This window comes from Salvia splendens, chromosome 11, assembly GCF_004379255.2.
Source record: "Salvia splendens isolate huo1 chromosome 11, SspV2, whole genome shotgun sequence".
NCBI classification, from domain to species: domain Eukaryota; kingdom Viridiplantae; phylum Streptophyta; class Magnoliopsida; order Lamiales; family Lamiaceae; genus Salvia; species Salvia splendens.
In genome coordinates this window covers 6418763-6435097 of record NC_056042.1, presented here as the reverse complement: position 1 = coordinate 6435097, position 16335 = coordinate 6418763, and the positions used below count along the sequence as shown (strand labels likewise).

The 16335-nt window shown below is 35.0% G+C and overlaps 1 protein-coding gene across 1 annotated transcript; it reads left to right on the top strand.

The window, feature by feature from the left end:
* Window positions 1–8892: 8892 nt before the first annotated feature.
* On the top strand, window positions 8893–12844 carry LOC121753623 (ORM1-like protein 3). Its single transcript, XM_042148846.1, has 3 exons — window positions 8893–9233; window positions 10358–10506; window positions 12226–12844. The coding sequence occupies exons 1-3, from the start codon at window positions 9048–9050 to the stop codon at window positions 12362–12364; spliced, it is 474 nt and encodes a 157-aa protein (XP_042004780.1). The 5' UTR covers window positions 8893–9047; the 3' UTR covers window positions 12365–12844.
* The last annotated feature ends 3491 nt before the right edge of the window (window positions 12845–16335 follow it).

Genomic DNA, 16335 nt, shown 5'->3' with positions numbered 1-16335 from the left:
CATTGCAAAAGTTTCAATTTTTAAAGGACCTGAAATATTATTTCTAATGTAATTTTCATTTTTTATTTTGTCTTTGGTGGTGGAGTTGGGATAAGATATAATGATGAGAGATGTCCTAGTACTTGAGGTAGGTGGGAGATTATTATTCTCTCCCTTCCATAATAATTGTCACTTTTTTTTCATTTCGATCTGTCCCACAATAATTGTCACACTTTATTTTTACTATAAATAGTAAATAGATCTTACATTCCATTGACTCATTTCACTCACATTTTATTATAAAATCAATATAAAAAAGTGGGTACCATATTCCACTAATTTTCAACTAATTTTTCTTTACATTTCTTAAAACTCGTGCCCACAATAAGGGTAACAATTATTGTGGGACGGAGAGAGTAGTAATTAAATAACTACTAGCATAGTAAAAAATACTCCCTCTGTCCCCGAGCACGAGTTTTAAGAAATGTAAAGAAAAGTTGGTTGAAAAAGTTAGTGGAATGTGAGACCCACTTTTTATATTGGTTTTATAATAAAATGTGAGTGGAGTGAGTTAGTGGAATGTGGGACCTACTTACCATTTATGGTAAAAATGAAGTGTGACAATTATTGAGGGACAGACCGAAATGAAAAGGAGTGACAATTAATCGAGGACAGAGGGAGTATATAGTAATAAAAAATCACAATATGCAATGCAGCAGTCCCAGGCGGTTTGCCTTGGCGTGGCTGCATTTCACATTGCAAATTTGCAACAGTCTCACCAGCCATCGAAAATTGCCTTTCTAATTTTTATTTATTTATTGAAATCGCCAAATTTTTTCTATAAATACCCGTATTTTATATGTGTTTTCACATTTTACTTTACCTTTATAATCGTAATTTTAAATTATGAAGTGTTTTTAATTGTAATTTTTAGATTTAAATTATGGTAATATTCTACTCCATTTTTTTTATCAATAAGAAGTAGTTTCTCATACTTTTGCTGAAATGGGCTGAATATATTACAGGTGTGAGAGCTAAAATAAATAAGCTAACGTGACAGTTAAAATATGGGATTGTGGATAAGATATAAAGCAAGCGAGCATCCACAATGGATGCTCTAGTGGGAAGCCTTAGTGGGTGTACTAGTGAGAATTTCTTAGTCCGTCCCTTCTTTCTGCAATGGTCATGCCCTAGTGGGAAGCCCTATCAATTAAACTCAATTTGCATTTTATACTTAATATTATTATTTTTTATTTTCGTTTTAACTACTAAAATACCAAAATCTATTATATTAAACACCACAAATTTTAAAAAATAACTACATTACTTACTTTTAAAAAAAATACATCATACTTAACTAAAAAAACTACGTTACTAAATTTTAAAAAACCTAAATTAGTCATCTAAAACTAATTCTTGCTCAAATTCACAATACATATGCATGATCCAAGATATAGCACTCATCAAACACTAAATTTATATTATCATAAAAATATAAACATGCTTCACAGAAAAAAAGTATAAACAAAAAAAAGAATTGAATAAAATGAGAAAAGTATAATAAAAGTCAAAATTAAAAACAAAAGGTTGAGTTTAAGGCTTGAACCCTCAACCTCTATGCTTTTTCAAAATGCATTTACCACTAGGCTAATCATAGATTTTGTATTGAAATAAATCAAAGTTTTACATGAAGCAACAAAAACTCTCTTTTAAGTGTAAAAGTAATTGTCCCACGTCGAAGTCACAATGAAAGTTGGAGTCGAAAACCTATTTATAAAAGGTTTACTCAAGCAATACAAAACTTGCTCACCTAGTGTGAAGTATTATATTCTACTAAATATAATCTTTCACTAATTAACGAATCCGTCTTTTAGTATGGATCATTGAGAAATTATAGTTTTTTATTTTAATTTTAAAAATAACTTTTAATTAAAAATTAATATTTTTATAGTTAAAATTACAAAATCATCGGGCTCGGGTGATGCGTTGCAATGGGCACCTGATCGCGCGCCTGATGGATCGGGTTGAGATCGGGACGACCGATCTTTCGGTCGCGCTCGACGACGCCTGACGTCTGCAGTGGATGCCCGACGCCCCCCCGAGCCCGATCTTGGGCGATCGGGTGTGAGATCGGGCATCCATTGTGGATGCTCTTAGGCCGGTAATCTCTTACTAATATTATGGAAATTGCAAGTATTTAGCAAAACATTAAAAATAACTTATCTTTTAATAATACCAAAATTATGACGTAATTACTTGTGGAAAAGTTTTTAAAATAATAACAATTTAGGACTAAAAAAATGTCCCTAAATTAAGGATAAATTAACTTAATTTTTTAACTTTTTTATGACGTTTTCAATTGCGTCCTCTAATTTTAGTTGAGACAAGCGTTGATGGTATATTTAGAAACACAAATCAACATTCTTAATTGCATTAAAAAATATCCTTAACATATTTTTTTGTTGCAGTGCAAGAAAATGCCACGATATATTTAATCTTACTAAAATAGTTCACTGTAGTTTAATGGGGGTATATGATAAATAAAAAAACTTACTCCATATGTTTCCTAAAGACATAAATTCTTTCCTTTTAATACGTCTCTTAAAATAGAAACTTTCCATTTTAGAAAATAGACATCATAATCCACTACTTTTTTCTCTTTCCATGTCTTACTTTACCCACTTTATATCTTCATCTCTTTTATTTTACTAATTTTTATAAAATTCATGTCGTTTCTAATATTTATTGTTTTAAGAAACGGGAGTATAATATACTACTATACATTGGTTTGACAATTATGGATTCCTACCATTGTTATTTTAGTGCATATTTTATAATTTACTTAATTTTTTAATTCATAACTCAATAAATATCATTTCCTGTATTGAAAAAGTAACTAATCACTTTGAGATAGAATGGATGGAGTTAAATTATTACTTCCTCCGTCCACAAATAGGAGTCCCGTTTACTTTTTGCATTTATTCTCTCTCTTACTTTATCATTTCTCCACTTTAACTATTTATATCATTTTTATAAAACAAGTGCAAAAAAGTAAACGGGATTCCTATTCGTGGACAGAGGGAGTCCTATTGAAGATCTAATGGGATATAAATTTAGCAAGTGTATAAATAAATTACAATTAAGATAATTTTTAGTCTAAATGCTAAAATAAATGTCTTCGCATGCATATATAATGTCTTCCATTCGGTGATTTTGATAATTCATAAATTAAAATGAGTCATTTTTAGTGGGACGGGGGTATGAATTTTCATCAAATCAAAAAGGAAAGTGAGTCATTTTCAGTGGATGGAGGGAGTATGAATAATTTTTTTTAATATTTTTGAAGTATGAATTTAAAATGACTACACTTGATATGTTTTTTTCATCATATTTATCATTAAAGTCAAGATGATTTTTTTATCACAATGTTAATAATATTTACCATTATAGTCAAGATGATTTTTTCACCACAATGTTAATATCTATAATGTCTTTCGTTCATAAAATTCCAATCGTTACTCAAATGACTGAATGTATTTTAGACAATAATACCCTTGTTACGAAAGAGTATATGGATAATTAGATCAACTTATTATTGCTATATTATAGTATGAATTTACTGGTATACTATTATTTATCCGATAACTACGTGTTTTATAATAAAAAACTACGACAAAGTTAGAGGTGATTACGGGTGCGGATTAATTGCAATACGACCTTTTTTTTATCAAAAAAATGCTTAGGTTCCCAGGGTCAAGTCCTAATCTTCAAAAAATAAAGGCAAAATACATAATTAATATCCAATAAAAAATAAAATGAAAATAATACGAATTACAAGAAGACTGGGCATCCCCAATAAATCAACAAAACGAATCACATACAAACAAGGCTACAATAAGATAACACTAACCTCAGTAAGAGTAATCAAATAGCATAACAACCAAAAAGCAGAAAGTGGAGAATAGGCCAACAAGAGGATAAATACATGTCAAACTTGATCTCCCTTCTTGAAAGGTGGATCAATGTTTATAAGAAATTATTTAGTATGCTCAATCGTTGGTGCCTTTAAATTTTCAATCATTTGTCCAGGTGATTACAGGAAGTGTATATTTTCTTACTAGACGGAAAAAAAAAAGGAAAGAATGCAAATTCTCGTGGAAATGAGTGACTAGGTTTTATCTACCTAAGATTTTATAAACAATTGACGTATGGCCCAATAGCTATATTAAAGAGAAAAAGGTCCATGAAATAAAAGCCCAAATAAGACCATAAATTTAATTTTATCTTATTTAACATTATTCTTCTACCATTTGTTTTAGTAATTTTTTTACAGCACACCCATTTTCTTTATTTACAACCAATATTCTATTTTCGTTTTGGGTGAGAGATTATAATTCCCACCCACGTAAAATTTCAAAACTACTCAAATTATCTGAACTTCCCTAGTACAATAATAACCATGACAATCATTTTACAGTAAAAAATCATGAATTTTTTTTTTATCAAACTATGATTTTAATCTGAATTGTACTCCATATTTGAAAGGAGAGACAGCAGAGAAAGTTGACCCAAAAACCTGAAATTGGTTTCGATATAAAAAATAATTTCCCACAAGTGCAACAAAAATCCACGGTCTGCTGCATAAAATTGTGACAGTCAATTTAACCTAAGTAACTAATTTTCCAGTGAAATTATTTGGTAACTGCAATTTGCAAATTGAAAACTCTCTTTGCAAAGGAAAATACTTGGTATTTTACTTATCTAATTTTTACCTTCAAATTAAATATGGTGTGAGTGGCGTGATGGAGTACGGACTAAACAAGCCCAACAGCAGTGACGGCCCATCAGCCCAAAGCCCAAGGAAGAGTATCAGTTCGGCATTACCAAAGAGTTCGGCCCCAGCCTACAGCTCGGTACAAGCCGACCAATCAGTTCGGCATTACCAAAGAGTTCGGCCCCAGCCTACAGCTCGGTAAAAGCCGACCATTCAAGCTCTACTCTCAGATCGGCAAAAGCTGCTCGGCAATAGTTCAGCAGTTCGGTCTCAGTATTTGACCGAACTGGGAGATAGTCAACTCATGTCAGAACCTCCACGATCTCCACTACACCCACGATCTATTTAGTGGTGTCAAGCAGTCATTAATTCAGGCAGGATAGTGGGCCCATGCAGGATTGCATGACCTCCACGACATCCACTACCTAGTTAGTGGTGATGCAAGCCACGATCTTAGTTCAATGTATAAATAGAACTTAGATCAGATAGATTAAGGGACACATTCTCTCGATCTCTAGAGAGCAAATACAAAATAGCAAGTCTGTATTGTAAGCTGGAGAAAACAGATCAAGCAATACAACTCTGCCCTCTTTTCTTCCCGTGGACGTAGATTTACCTCAGTAAATCGAACCACGTAAATTCTCTGTGTCGTGATCTGCGTTTTTCCAGCATTTCATCACCATCGAAAATTCGCGGACCCATCACTGGCGCCGTCTGTGGGAAACAGAGAACCAAATTTGTGATAAAGCGAGTTTTTGATTCTCTTCTACCAAAAAAATGCATACCAGATCACATAACACCCGTGCCTCCGTCCGTGATAACCATGAGGAAGCTAATCCAGCAGCCCATAGGCCTGGAAAGCAGCCTCGTGAAAAATCTACTTCCAGTTCTCACGGAGAAGGAACAAGCCGCTCAAAAGGTCCACACACCGAGTCTTCCCAGCAGCCCGATTTAAATGAAGCTGTCAAGCTGTTCTTGGCCGAGAAGCAGGAGAAGTTCTTAACCTTCCTGCAGAAGAGCCAACAGCCGGAGAAGACAACGGCAGATTCTCCCTCCTCATCCAGACATGAAAGTCACTACCGCAGTAGTGACGTGTCTTCCAGGAGAAAGAATCCTCAACCCCGACATGTTCCTGTTCCTCCTCGGTACCGGAACCACAGGAGAACTCCATCTCCTCCGTACCGAAGAGATGTCGAGTTCGCCATGTACGAACTGCAATAAGCCAACGATTGTGAGTCCAAGCTTCTAAAGAGGATACAAGACCACAATTCGGCTTAAACAAGCAGTTCGTCTGAAACGAGCTGCAATAAGCCAACGATTGTGAAGTCCAAGCTTCTAAAGAGGATACAAGACCACAATTCAGCTTAAGAATCAAGCACTTCGTCTGAAACGAACTGCAACGAAAGTCCGATTCTCGCGATAAAACTTGCCTGAATTAGGACAAGGGAAAGTCCGATCCACGCGATAAAACTCGCCGAATTAGGACAAGGGAAAGTCCGATCCCCAAATTAGGACAACGGAAAGTCCGATCCGAGCGATAAAACTCGCCAAATTAGGACACAAGACGAGTCCGGTCAAAGATGTTTATTTCACCCGACCAAAGACGAGTCCGGTCAAAGATGTTTATTTCATCAGACCAAAGACGAGTCCGGTCAAAGATGTTTATTTCATCAGACCAAAGACGAGTCCGGTCAAAGATGTTTATTTCATCCGACCAAAGACGAGTCCGGTCAAAGATGTTTATTTCATCAGACCAAAGACGAGTCCGGTCAAAGATGTTTATTTCATCAGACCAAAGACGAGTCCGGTCAAAGATGTTTATTTCATCAGACCAAAGACGAGTCCGGTCAAAGATGTTTATTTCATCAGACCAAAGACGAGTCCGGTCAAAGATGATTATTTCATCAGACCAAAGACGAGTCCGGTCAAAGATGTTTATTTCATCAGACCAAAGACGAGTCCGGTCAAAGATGTTTGTTTCATCCGACCAAAGACGAGTCCGGTCAAAGATGTTTATTTCATCAGACCAAAGACGAGTCCGGTCAAAGATGTTTATTTCATCAGACCAAAGACGAGTCCGGTCAAAGATGTTTATTTCATCAGACCAAAGACGAGTCCGGTCAAAGATGTTTATTTCATCAGACCAAAGACGAGTCCGGTCAAAGATGTTTGTTTCATCCGACCAAAGACGAGTCCGGTCAAAGATGTTTATTTCATCAGACCAAAGACGAGTCCGGTCAAAGATGTTTATTTCATCAGACCAAAGATGAGTCCGGTCAAAGATGTTTATTTCATCAGACCAAAGACGAGTCCGGTCAAAGATGTTTATTTCATCAGACCAAAGACGAGTCCGGTCAAAGATGATTATTTCATCAGACCAAAGACGAGTCCGGTCAAAGATGTTTATTTCATCAGACCAAAGACGAGTCCGGTCAAAGATGTTTGTTTCATCAGACCAAAGACGAGTCCGGTCAAAGATGTTTATTTCATCAGACCAAAGACGAGTCCGGTCAAAGATGATTATTTCATCAGACCAAAGACGAGTCCGGTCAAAGATGTTTATTTCATCAGACCAAAGACGAGTCCGGTCAAAGATGTTTATTTCATCAGACCAAAGACGAGTCCGGTCAAAGATGTTTATTTCATCAGACCAAAGACGAGTCCGGTCAAAGATGTTTATTTCATCAGACCAAAGACGAGTCCGGTCAAAGATGATTATTTCATCAGACCAAAGACGAGTCCGGTCAAAGATGTTTATTTCATCAGACCAAAGACGAGTCCGGTCAAAGATGTTTATCAGACCAAGGACCAAGTCCGGTCAAAGAAGTTTACTTCATAAGACCGAGGACAAACATCAACTTACCCCGTACCTTTATCCAGAATGCCGAAGTGACTCGCTTCGCCGAAGTGATTCACTTCGCTTTTCGGGGGGGGGGGGTAGTGATGGAGTACGGACTAAACAAGCCCAACAGCAGTGACGGCCCATCAGCCCAAAGCCCAAGGAAGAGTATCAGTTCGGCATTACCAAAGAGTTCGGCCCCAGCCTACAGCTCGGTACAAGCCGACCAATCAGTTCGGCATTACCAAAGAGTTCGGCCCCAGCCTACAGCTCGGTAAAAGCCGACCATTCAAGCTCTACTCTCAGATCGGCAAAAGCTGCTCGGCAATAGTTCAGCAGTTCGGTCTCAGTATTTGACCGAACTGGGAGATAGTCAACTCATGTCAGAACCTCCACGATCTCCACTACACCCACGATCTATTTAGTGGTGTCAAGCAGTCATTAATTCAGGCAGGATAGTGGGCCCATGCAGGATTGCATGACCTCCACGACATCCACTACCTAGTTAGTGGTGATGCAAGCCACGATCTTAGTTCAATGTATAAATAGAACTTAGATCAGATAGATTAAGGGACACATTCTCTCGATCTCTAGAGAGCAAATACAAAATAGCAAGTCTGTATTGTAAGCTGGAGAAAACAGATCAAGCAATACAACTCTGCCCTCTTTTCTTCCCGTGGACGTAGATTTACCTCAGTAAATCGAACCACGTAAATTCTCTGTGTCGTGATCTGCGTTTTTCCAGCATTTCATCACCATCGAAAATTCGCGGACCCATCATGGCGTGTGCATGTTTTTTTGTTGCAACTCAAATTGCATAATTTTGAGTTTCCATTCCACTTTTGTGGAAACATAATTTGTACTCCCTTCCAGTGTAATCAATGTCATTTTTCTCTAACATTTTGATTTGGAATGTTATAACTACAATTTCTACTTTCAATTATGCAAAATGCATGATTTTATTGGTTTTTCACGACAAAATTACAAAAAGAAAATTAATCTATTCCCCGCCTACTTTTCAATTTGAAAATACTCAGATTCTCACAAGTCTCAACTCATTCCTTATTATATGCGCCTCAATTTTGGAATTTATGAGAAAATATTGAATACATAAAAATGTATTATTTAGACACCAATTTTATGATTATAAAAATTGAAACTGACTAATAAATCAACGATAAATAAATTAATAGCTGAGCGTATTTTGATACGAGTAAAATAATTAAATATTTACAGTGTCCAGCTCCTTGATCGGGCGGGCCCACTTATGCGTATTCAAATTTGCAATCGGCTTCTCGGAAAAGCCTAAACACTTCCCCGAAAAGAAAAATCAAAAGAAAAGAAATTGAGGGGAATACGAGTTTCACCGTAATTTGTAAATCTAAACAACAATTATTATCAGAAAGAAAGAAAAGTGTTGAGTTGAGCTGAATTGGAAGAAATTGAGAGGGGAATATGGCGAATTTGTACGTTCGGGCGGCGCCGACGACGGATCTGAACCGGAATACGGAATGGTTTACCTACCCCGGCGTCTGGAGCACCTACATCCTTATACTCTTCTTCTCATGGCTGATGGTCCTCTCTGTCTTCGCTTGCTCTCCCGGCATGGCGTGGACCGTCGTTCATCTCTCTCATTTCCTCGTATGCCTCCTTCCTCCTCATGCATATGTCGCGATTCTGTTTTTTACTAGATTTATTGGTAGGATTTTCTGATCATCGATTCTGAGTGTTACCGCTTCCTGATGGAATTTGAATTTTGTTTCTGTTTAATATTTATAGGAAATTTCTGTTGAATAAGCTTAGGTGCTGATTCCGAATTTTGATTTATTACACGGATTAAGCTACGCAATTAGATTTTCTCTCTCTTTTATGGTAAATTGGAGAATTCTGAGATCCTGAAAGCATTGCAGTGATTTGATTTTTCCTGCGGATCCAATAATTATCTTCACACAGGATAATGTAGAGTTCTGTTTTTGATTGACTTGTTATTAATCTAACAAGGAGGATTTGATAGTCTTTGGAAAGCCATTGGAAGAATACATTACGAGGGATTACTTATCTTAAGTATGGGGGAATTGATATTCTGATAGTTCATATGCCTATTTAGTTATAATTACATGTCGTTTTAATATAAGATATTATGTTGAATTGATCACCAACTCTTGGAAGCTTTCTCAGTGGCAACAATAATGCCAAGTTTAGTGGTTCTCTACTAAAGATTTAACTTGAGTAACATTTCTTATATACATGCTCAACTTCTCTTTGCTTACAAAAACTCCCCCTTCATTTTTGTGTGGAAACCAAACCAAAACTTTACATTTGGTACTGAAATCTCATTTGCATTAATATAAGAGTTCAGTAATCAACATATACCTATCTAAATTCTTCTAGGCACTGAGGCGCTCACGTAGTTTCATCTTTAATTTGTAATGTTATAACTTTCAGTGACATTTTTTATTGTTTGTCCGCTAAAACATGAAATAAAGTCAATCCAATGTTGTTTCTGACTGTTAAAGAGCTTTGTAGTGATGTCGATTTTCTGTTAGAGGCAGATGTGCTTATTGTATGCATGAAGTATCTGGATGGCTTGTTGTATCAGTTTCTGATGGGAAATGTACCATTATATGGTTGAGTATTCCATCTTTCCACCATTGAGCCTTGTTGATGCTGTTTGTTTAGCTGCTACAACTTTACCATGGAAAGAATATTTGCATTTATTTGATGTCACAAATTTGCATATTCTCATCTTATGAGATCTTTTTCAGGTCACATATCACTTTTTTCATTGGAAGAAGGGGACTCCATTTGCAGAAGATCAGGGTATCTACAATAGGTTGACTTGGTGGGAGCAAATAGACAGTGGCAAACAACTTACTCGCAATAGGAAGTTCTTGACTGTCGTTCCTGTAGTTTTGTAAGCCTTCATATCATTATCTTTTCTTCCTCTTACATTTTTGTCTTTTGTTACTTGCTATAGTTCATACAACATTTTTTCTTATATAGGCTTTATTTTAAGTTTTTGCTTGTATTATTAATTTGCATCCCGTATACTTAGATATTAATGTGAATATGTGAATCCTCTAAGCACATCTTCTCTCGTTAAGCAACAATACTGGTACTTTTACTGTATGTTGGTGTCCTTTAAGCTAAACCCTTTCTGTCACCTGAGGGATAGAATTGAAGTTTGAGAGTACTAGGTGGTTAAGTATTGACAGGGGATCTGACCCTGCTAAAGCACAATATCCTTTATCTTCTGATACAGTGCAAGAAGCGTTATGATTAGATAAGAGTAATTAACCTTGATAACTTTTTTTTTTGAAAATACGATTGCTCTGTTTTCCTTTTTCTAAACAACATTTTGATAACACCTCATTCTTAGAAATGTTGTCAGATTCTCCTCTTCTCTACATTAGGCATAAAAGAGATTAAATCCATCCTCCTGCCCTCTTCATTTGTGAAGCCAATATACATGTAAAGCATCTATTCCCTGAGAGTTTCCAAATGTATTGTATGTCATGCAGTCAAAGTGATTTCGTTAGCCATGTGATGTTAAATTTAAGATGTTCTTTACAGTGGCCTTTAAGGCCCTTTGCTTAGTCGAGTCACTGAGAATTGTGTTTTAAAGACGGCGGAGTCACTGAGAATTAAAGTATACATTATTAGATATTTGTTTATGAGAATTATTGTATGAATGGAGTGGCCAGTCATTAATTAATCTCATTATAAATCTATAATTCAAATATCATATTTTAAATTGCTGTTTGCTTTACAAATTTCTCCTGTTCAACGTGAATATAAATCTAAGCAGACAGCAATGGCCATGATAATATTATAATGAATTGGAGTGAAAAGGAGGGAAAAGGGGTTGCCCAAAATTTTTTCCCCATCCTAGCTGTGGAAAATTATCTACCCTACAGAACATGTGGAAAGAGTGTTTTCCATCCTTTTTGATAAGATTAACATGGAACAATAATAGTATGCAGCTGCGTTATCTTAGCTTTTTATTTGGTTCCTTTATGCACCTTCCCATGTTATGGTAAAAGACAGTTTTATCTGTCATTCTGTTGGAAGATTGGCTTGTGATTGTTGGAAAAGTATCACATTTAACTTGTCAGCATACCTGGTACATTTCCAATTCCGTAATAGGAATATTGAAAGTATGCAATTTATGCTTTGAATTTCTGCTGAAGTCAGGAGATACTACAAACATTCTTATGTATGTAAATGATTTTCATTTTCTTTTAGGCGTCTTGCATTAGGCCTTTTAACTCCTACATTGGATCCAACCCCTTTGCGTGACATTTTCGTCTTATCTTTATGGCGGTACTTTATGTTTTAGGTTTGTTTGACTCGGAAGAGTGCATTTTCTTTTTCTGTTATTGTCTTTACTTATCCTCGTCTACAAGAATGCTCCGGTGCTCTATATATACTTTCTTCAGGGGATTCTATACTTGTATGCATGATAGGACTTAAAATGGGAAAACTTATTACATGAATGATTCCCCTTTTAGCTAGATAAAGAACCATCATGTAGTATATTATGGTGCATTTTTGGGTTGACTTGAAGTCCAAACATATGTCTACATATGGAAGTTTTTTCGTGTATTTGATGGATGCATCCTTTCTTTATCAGGTACTTGATAGCCTCCCATACAACTGACTATCAACATCCCATGCTCTTCTTCAACACTCTAGCTGTTTTTGTTCTGGTTGTTGCCAAGTTCCCACACATGCATAAAGTTCGCATCTTTGGAATAAACGCTGATCAATGAACTTGTGTCCATTAAGCATCCATGTGAAGGTTCAGCTTCAAGTCCTACATATTTATGATTCGGGTTTAGAGATTGCTGAAGTTGTGCAGCTTGGGAACTGAGAAAATTTCAGTTGATTAGCTATTGGTAAACCCCTCAGAAGCTGGATACTCTCTATATGGAACTCTTTTATTAAGTACCGAAGTTTGCATTTTGTCACATTTTTAAAAACTTTTATATCATAGATGCAGACACTTAAGTACTATGTTCTGTGGAGACAAAAGGATGACTAGTGCGTTGTTGAGTTGATTGATGTTTCCATTAATTTATGGGTTGGTATTTAGTCGTAGGGAACAAATAGTAGTATTTAGTAATTGTGGTTGTGGAGACTTTGTTTTCCACTTGAGTTTTATGGGGTCCTATTTGTCTCATACAACATTAGTCGTTTTGAAATTGGGCTCTGTAATACAGGCATGATATACATATATATTTTTAGAATAATCATGGATTATTGATAGGGAAAGATAATACTTTGCACATAATTATGTGCTTTTTTTTTGGTGAATCAGGATTTGGTAGATGCTACTGGTTGATCGTGGACGTGTGTAGGTACGTCCCTCAACCAGTAGCATCTCTTCTTTTTCCTTTCATTCTACGTGATTGTCTTGCCATAGTGACTGGTATTATATTGATTATCTACTGTATGCGTTTTCGTTCCGTTCCGTATGTACTACTATGTTATACTGTTGAACTTTTACAAATGCACGTTATTATGTGATGTGCTTATTGAGTAGAATATTATGATTTCATTTGATAATGTGATTGGATCCAAAAGAATGATGAGGTGTTTGGACGGACAATTAGTTGGAGTGTGGAGACGAGAGAGTAACTTGAAAGTGAAGACAAGAAATTTGATTCGAAAAATGCTTTGATTCAAAATACTCTCTTCGTCCCGCACTACTTGCACTTATTTCCTTTCTGGGTGTCCCAAGTTATTTGCACTTTTTCCATTTTTAGTAACAATTTATACCTACAGCCGTAATTGTTGATTTTGTTTATCACTCATTCCTTAATCTCCGTGTCCAAAAGGAAAGGTGCGAGTAGTGCGGGACGGAGGGGGTAGGATGTTATGGGCTGACTGAGGAATTATATGGTGTGTTAGTGAGAGCGCACATGGAGGGTAATTGCATTGTTGTTTGTGATATGTCTAGTAGTGGCCGTTATTAGGGCTGGCAAATCGTGCGGATTGGGTCATTATCGGGTCAACCTGATAATGACCCAACCCAATAAGGCCTAACCTGAACCCGACCTGTTAAGGAAACTGTAAATCCGAACACGAACCCGACCTGTTACCTTCAAATCCGAACACGACCCGCACCCGACACGAACCCGTTATCGACACGATATAATATGGGTTGACACGACACGATAACAACCCGAACCTGATATTACACGATTAAAACCTAATATTACACGATTAAACCTTAATTTTTAACCTAATTTACACAATTAAAATTTATTCTATACTATTTAAACCTAATTTATAAGAAATTAAAAAATTAAAGTAATATATATTTTTTTAAATAATAATAAAAATAATAATATTATTTCTTAATGGGTTACCCGTATCCGACCCACATCCGACCCGAACCCAACCCAAATTATCGGGTTCTTAATGGGTCAACCCGATAAGGACACGGATCCAATAAGACTTGACCCAAACCCAATAATTTCGTGCGGATTCGTGTCGGATTATCGTGTCGTGTCGAAAATTGCCAGCCCTAGCCGTTATATAGCAGAAGCAAGGAACGTGAATTCCAACTCGCTAAACGATAAAATAGTACGGACGCTACTCTCTCTCTCTCTCTCTATGTAAATCTGATTATTAAATTCTACTCCTGCTACTCACAAAAGTGTTTTAATATCCATTTGCTGGTATTATTATAAATAAACTTTTTATTCACGTAAAATAAGCGTGAAATAATGCTAAATTATTTATATGGTTATGTATTTTTGTGGTTATACGAAAAAGGCAAAAAAAAAAAAAAAAACTAGAGGCTCTTGTACTAATATACGTATTTTATTTCATTAGGTTCTTCTACAAATTATTTCATTTTGTTTCATTAGGACTTTCTACACGTTTTTTCCTTATATTAATGCATTTTGATTTAAGAGATTTCATACTTATATTTTTAATTTGGTTAGATCTTTATTTAACATACTTCAAATTTAATTAACTTTTCTTATGTTAGTTGAATTTTTTTTCAAATTATTTATTTTGGAATTAGTTCAGCTGCAATATCGATCCAAGAAGCATTGGGAAAATAAATTTATTGATATTTCATGTCATCAAGTTATAAATTTATCATTTTAAATTATTATTGAGTCAATATTATAACCGAATTAATTTCAAAATAAATAAGAGAAAAAAAAATAAGTCAATCTAATTAACAAAAGAAAGATTTAATTAAACTATGAAGTCCGTTAAATAAAGACTCAACCAAAAATCCTCGTAACTCAAAATGCATTAGTACAAGGTCTGAATGAAACTAAAAAAATGTAAAATGACGTAATGAAACAAAAAGTATTGAACAAGAACCTAATGAACAAAACATTTATAGAAGTATCTAATGAAATAAAATGTATTAATTCAAGAATTTTTAAATGTGTTTTATTCAAAAATAAAGGCAAAACACATCATTAACTCCTTGTACTTTGATTGTTTATTTCAATAGGTTTTTAAACAATTTTTTTCATTTTAGTAAGTCCTTATACTTTTATATTCGATATATTTCAATCTTTATTTAACGGAATCGTTAACTTTTCCGTTATAAAAAACTAACACATCAGTATTAATTATTTAAATATATTCCACTTAATATAACAGAAAAGTTAATGGTTCCGTCAAATAAAGATTGAAATATATCGAATATAAAAGTACAAGAACTTACTAAAATAAAAAAATTATATAAAGACCTATTGAAATAAACTATCAACGTACAAGGGATTTAAGGATGTGTTTTGCCAAAAATAACGACAATAGTTTATAATTGACTTGAGTTGAGTCTTCCATCTAATACAATGAGGTTCAAGTAATCATGGATGTTGATGTTAAAGGTGAATCATTATTGATCTCCTTTAAAAAGTAAAAAAAAATGAAAAGTAAAATTTTGAAGGGATAAATGTTTAAATGGAAACGATGCCAAAATAAACTCCTTCATGAGTTGTGGTGCTACACATTTTGGGGTCGTGATTTTGCCCACGCCACACATAGTGGATTACAGCATATAACAATATACTGCGTCCACAATTGTCCATTTTTTTTCATTTTTATCCATCTCCCATTAATTGTTTACTTTCACTTTTATCATAAATGGTACTCCCTCCGTTCCACGTTAATAGAGGCGGAACTTTTGGGCACGGAGTCTAAGAAATTGATGTTTAGTGAGTTAAGTGGGTGTGTAATAAAGTAGATAAAGTGATGTGATGAGTGTCTTTTACTTTTTAAATTATTATTAATACTATTGGTGTAATGCTTTTTTTTTCTTCTCTAACTCATAAACTGAAGATAAATTCGATAATTTAAATGTTGATGTTGAGAATTAAATATTGCATTTTGGAATTAAATGCAACTTTACGCATAAAATTAATCTGAAGGCAACGTTTGACAAATTAAATGTTGGATCTTTTCATTTCTCCATAAAACAAACAATAAATATTTTTGTCTTTACAATTTGGAATTCCAAAAAAGTGGCGCCAACATTGAAATTGAAAACAATGAATGAACCACATCAATTTTAGCCTAAAAATGTGGCGCCAACATTGAAATTTCAACTCTGGCGCCACTTAATGCTATAAATACTCCCAAAGCGCTTCATTGAATGGAAGTACTCCATCTCTACACCAGCCACTTACATTTCCAAGTCCATGCAGCAATAAATCCACATTGTAGGCAGCAATAAATCCATCTCTACCTCTGTTGTGCTGCTGCA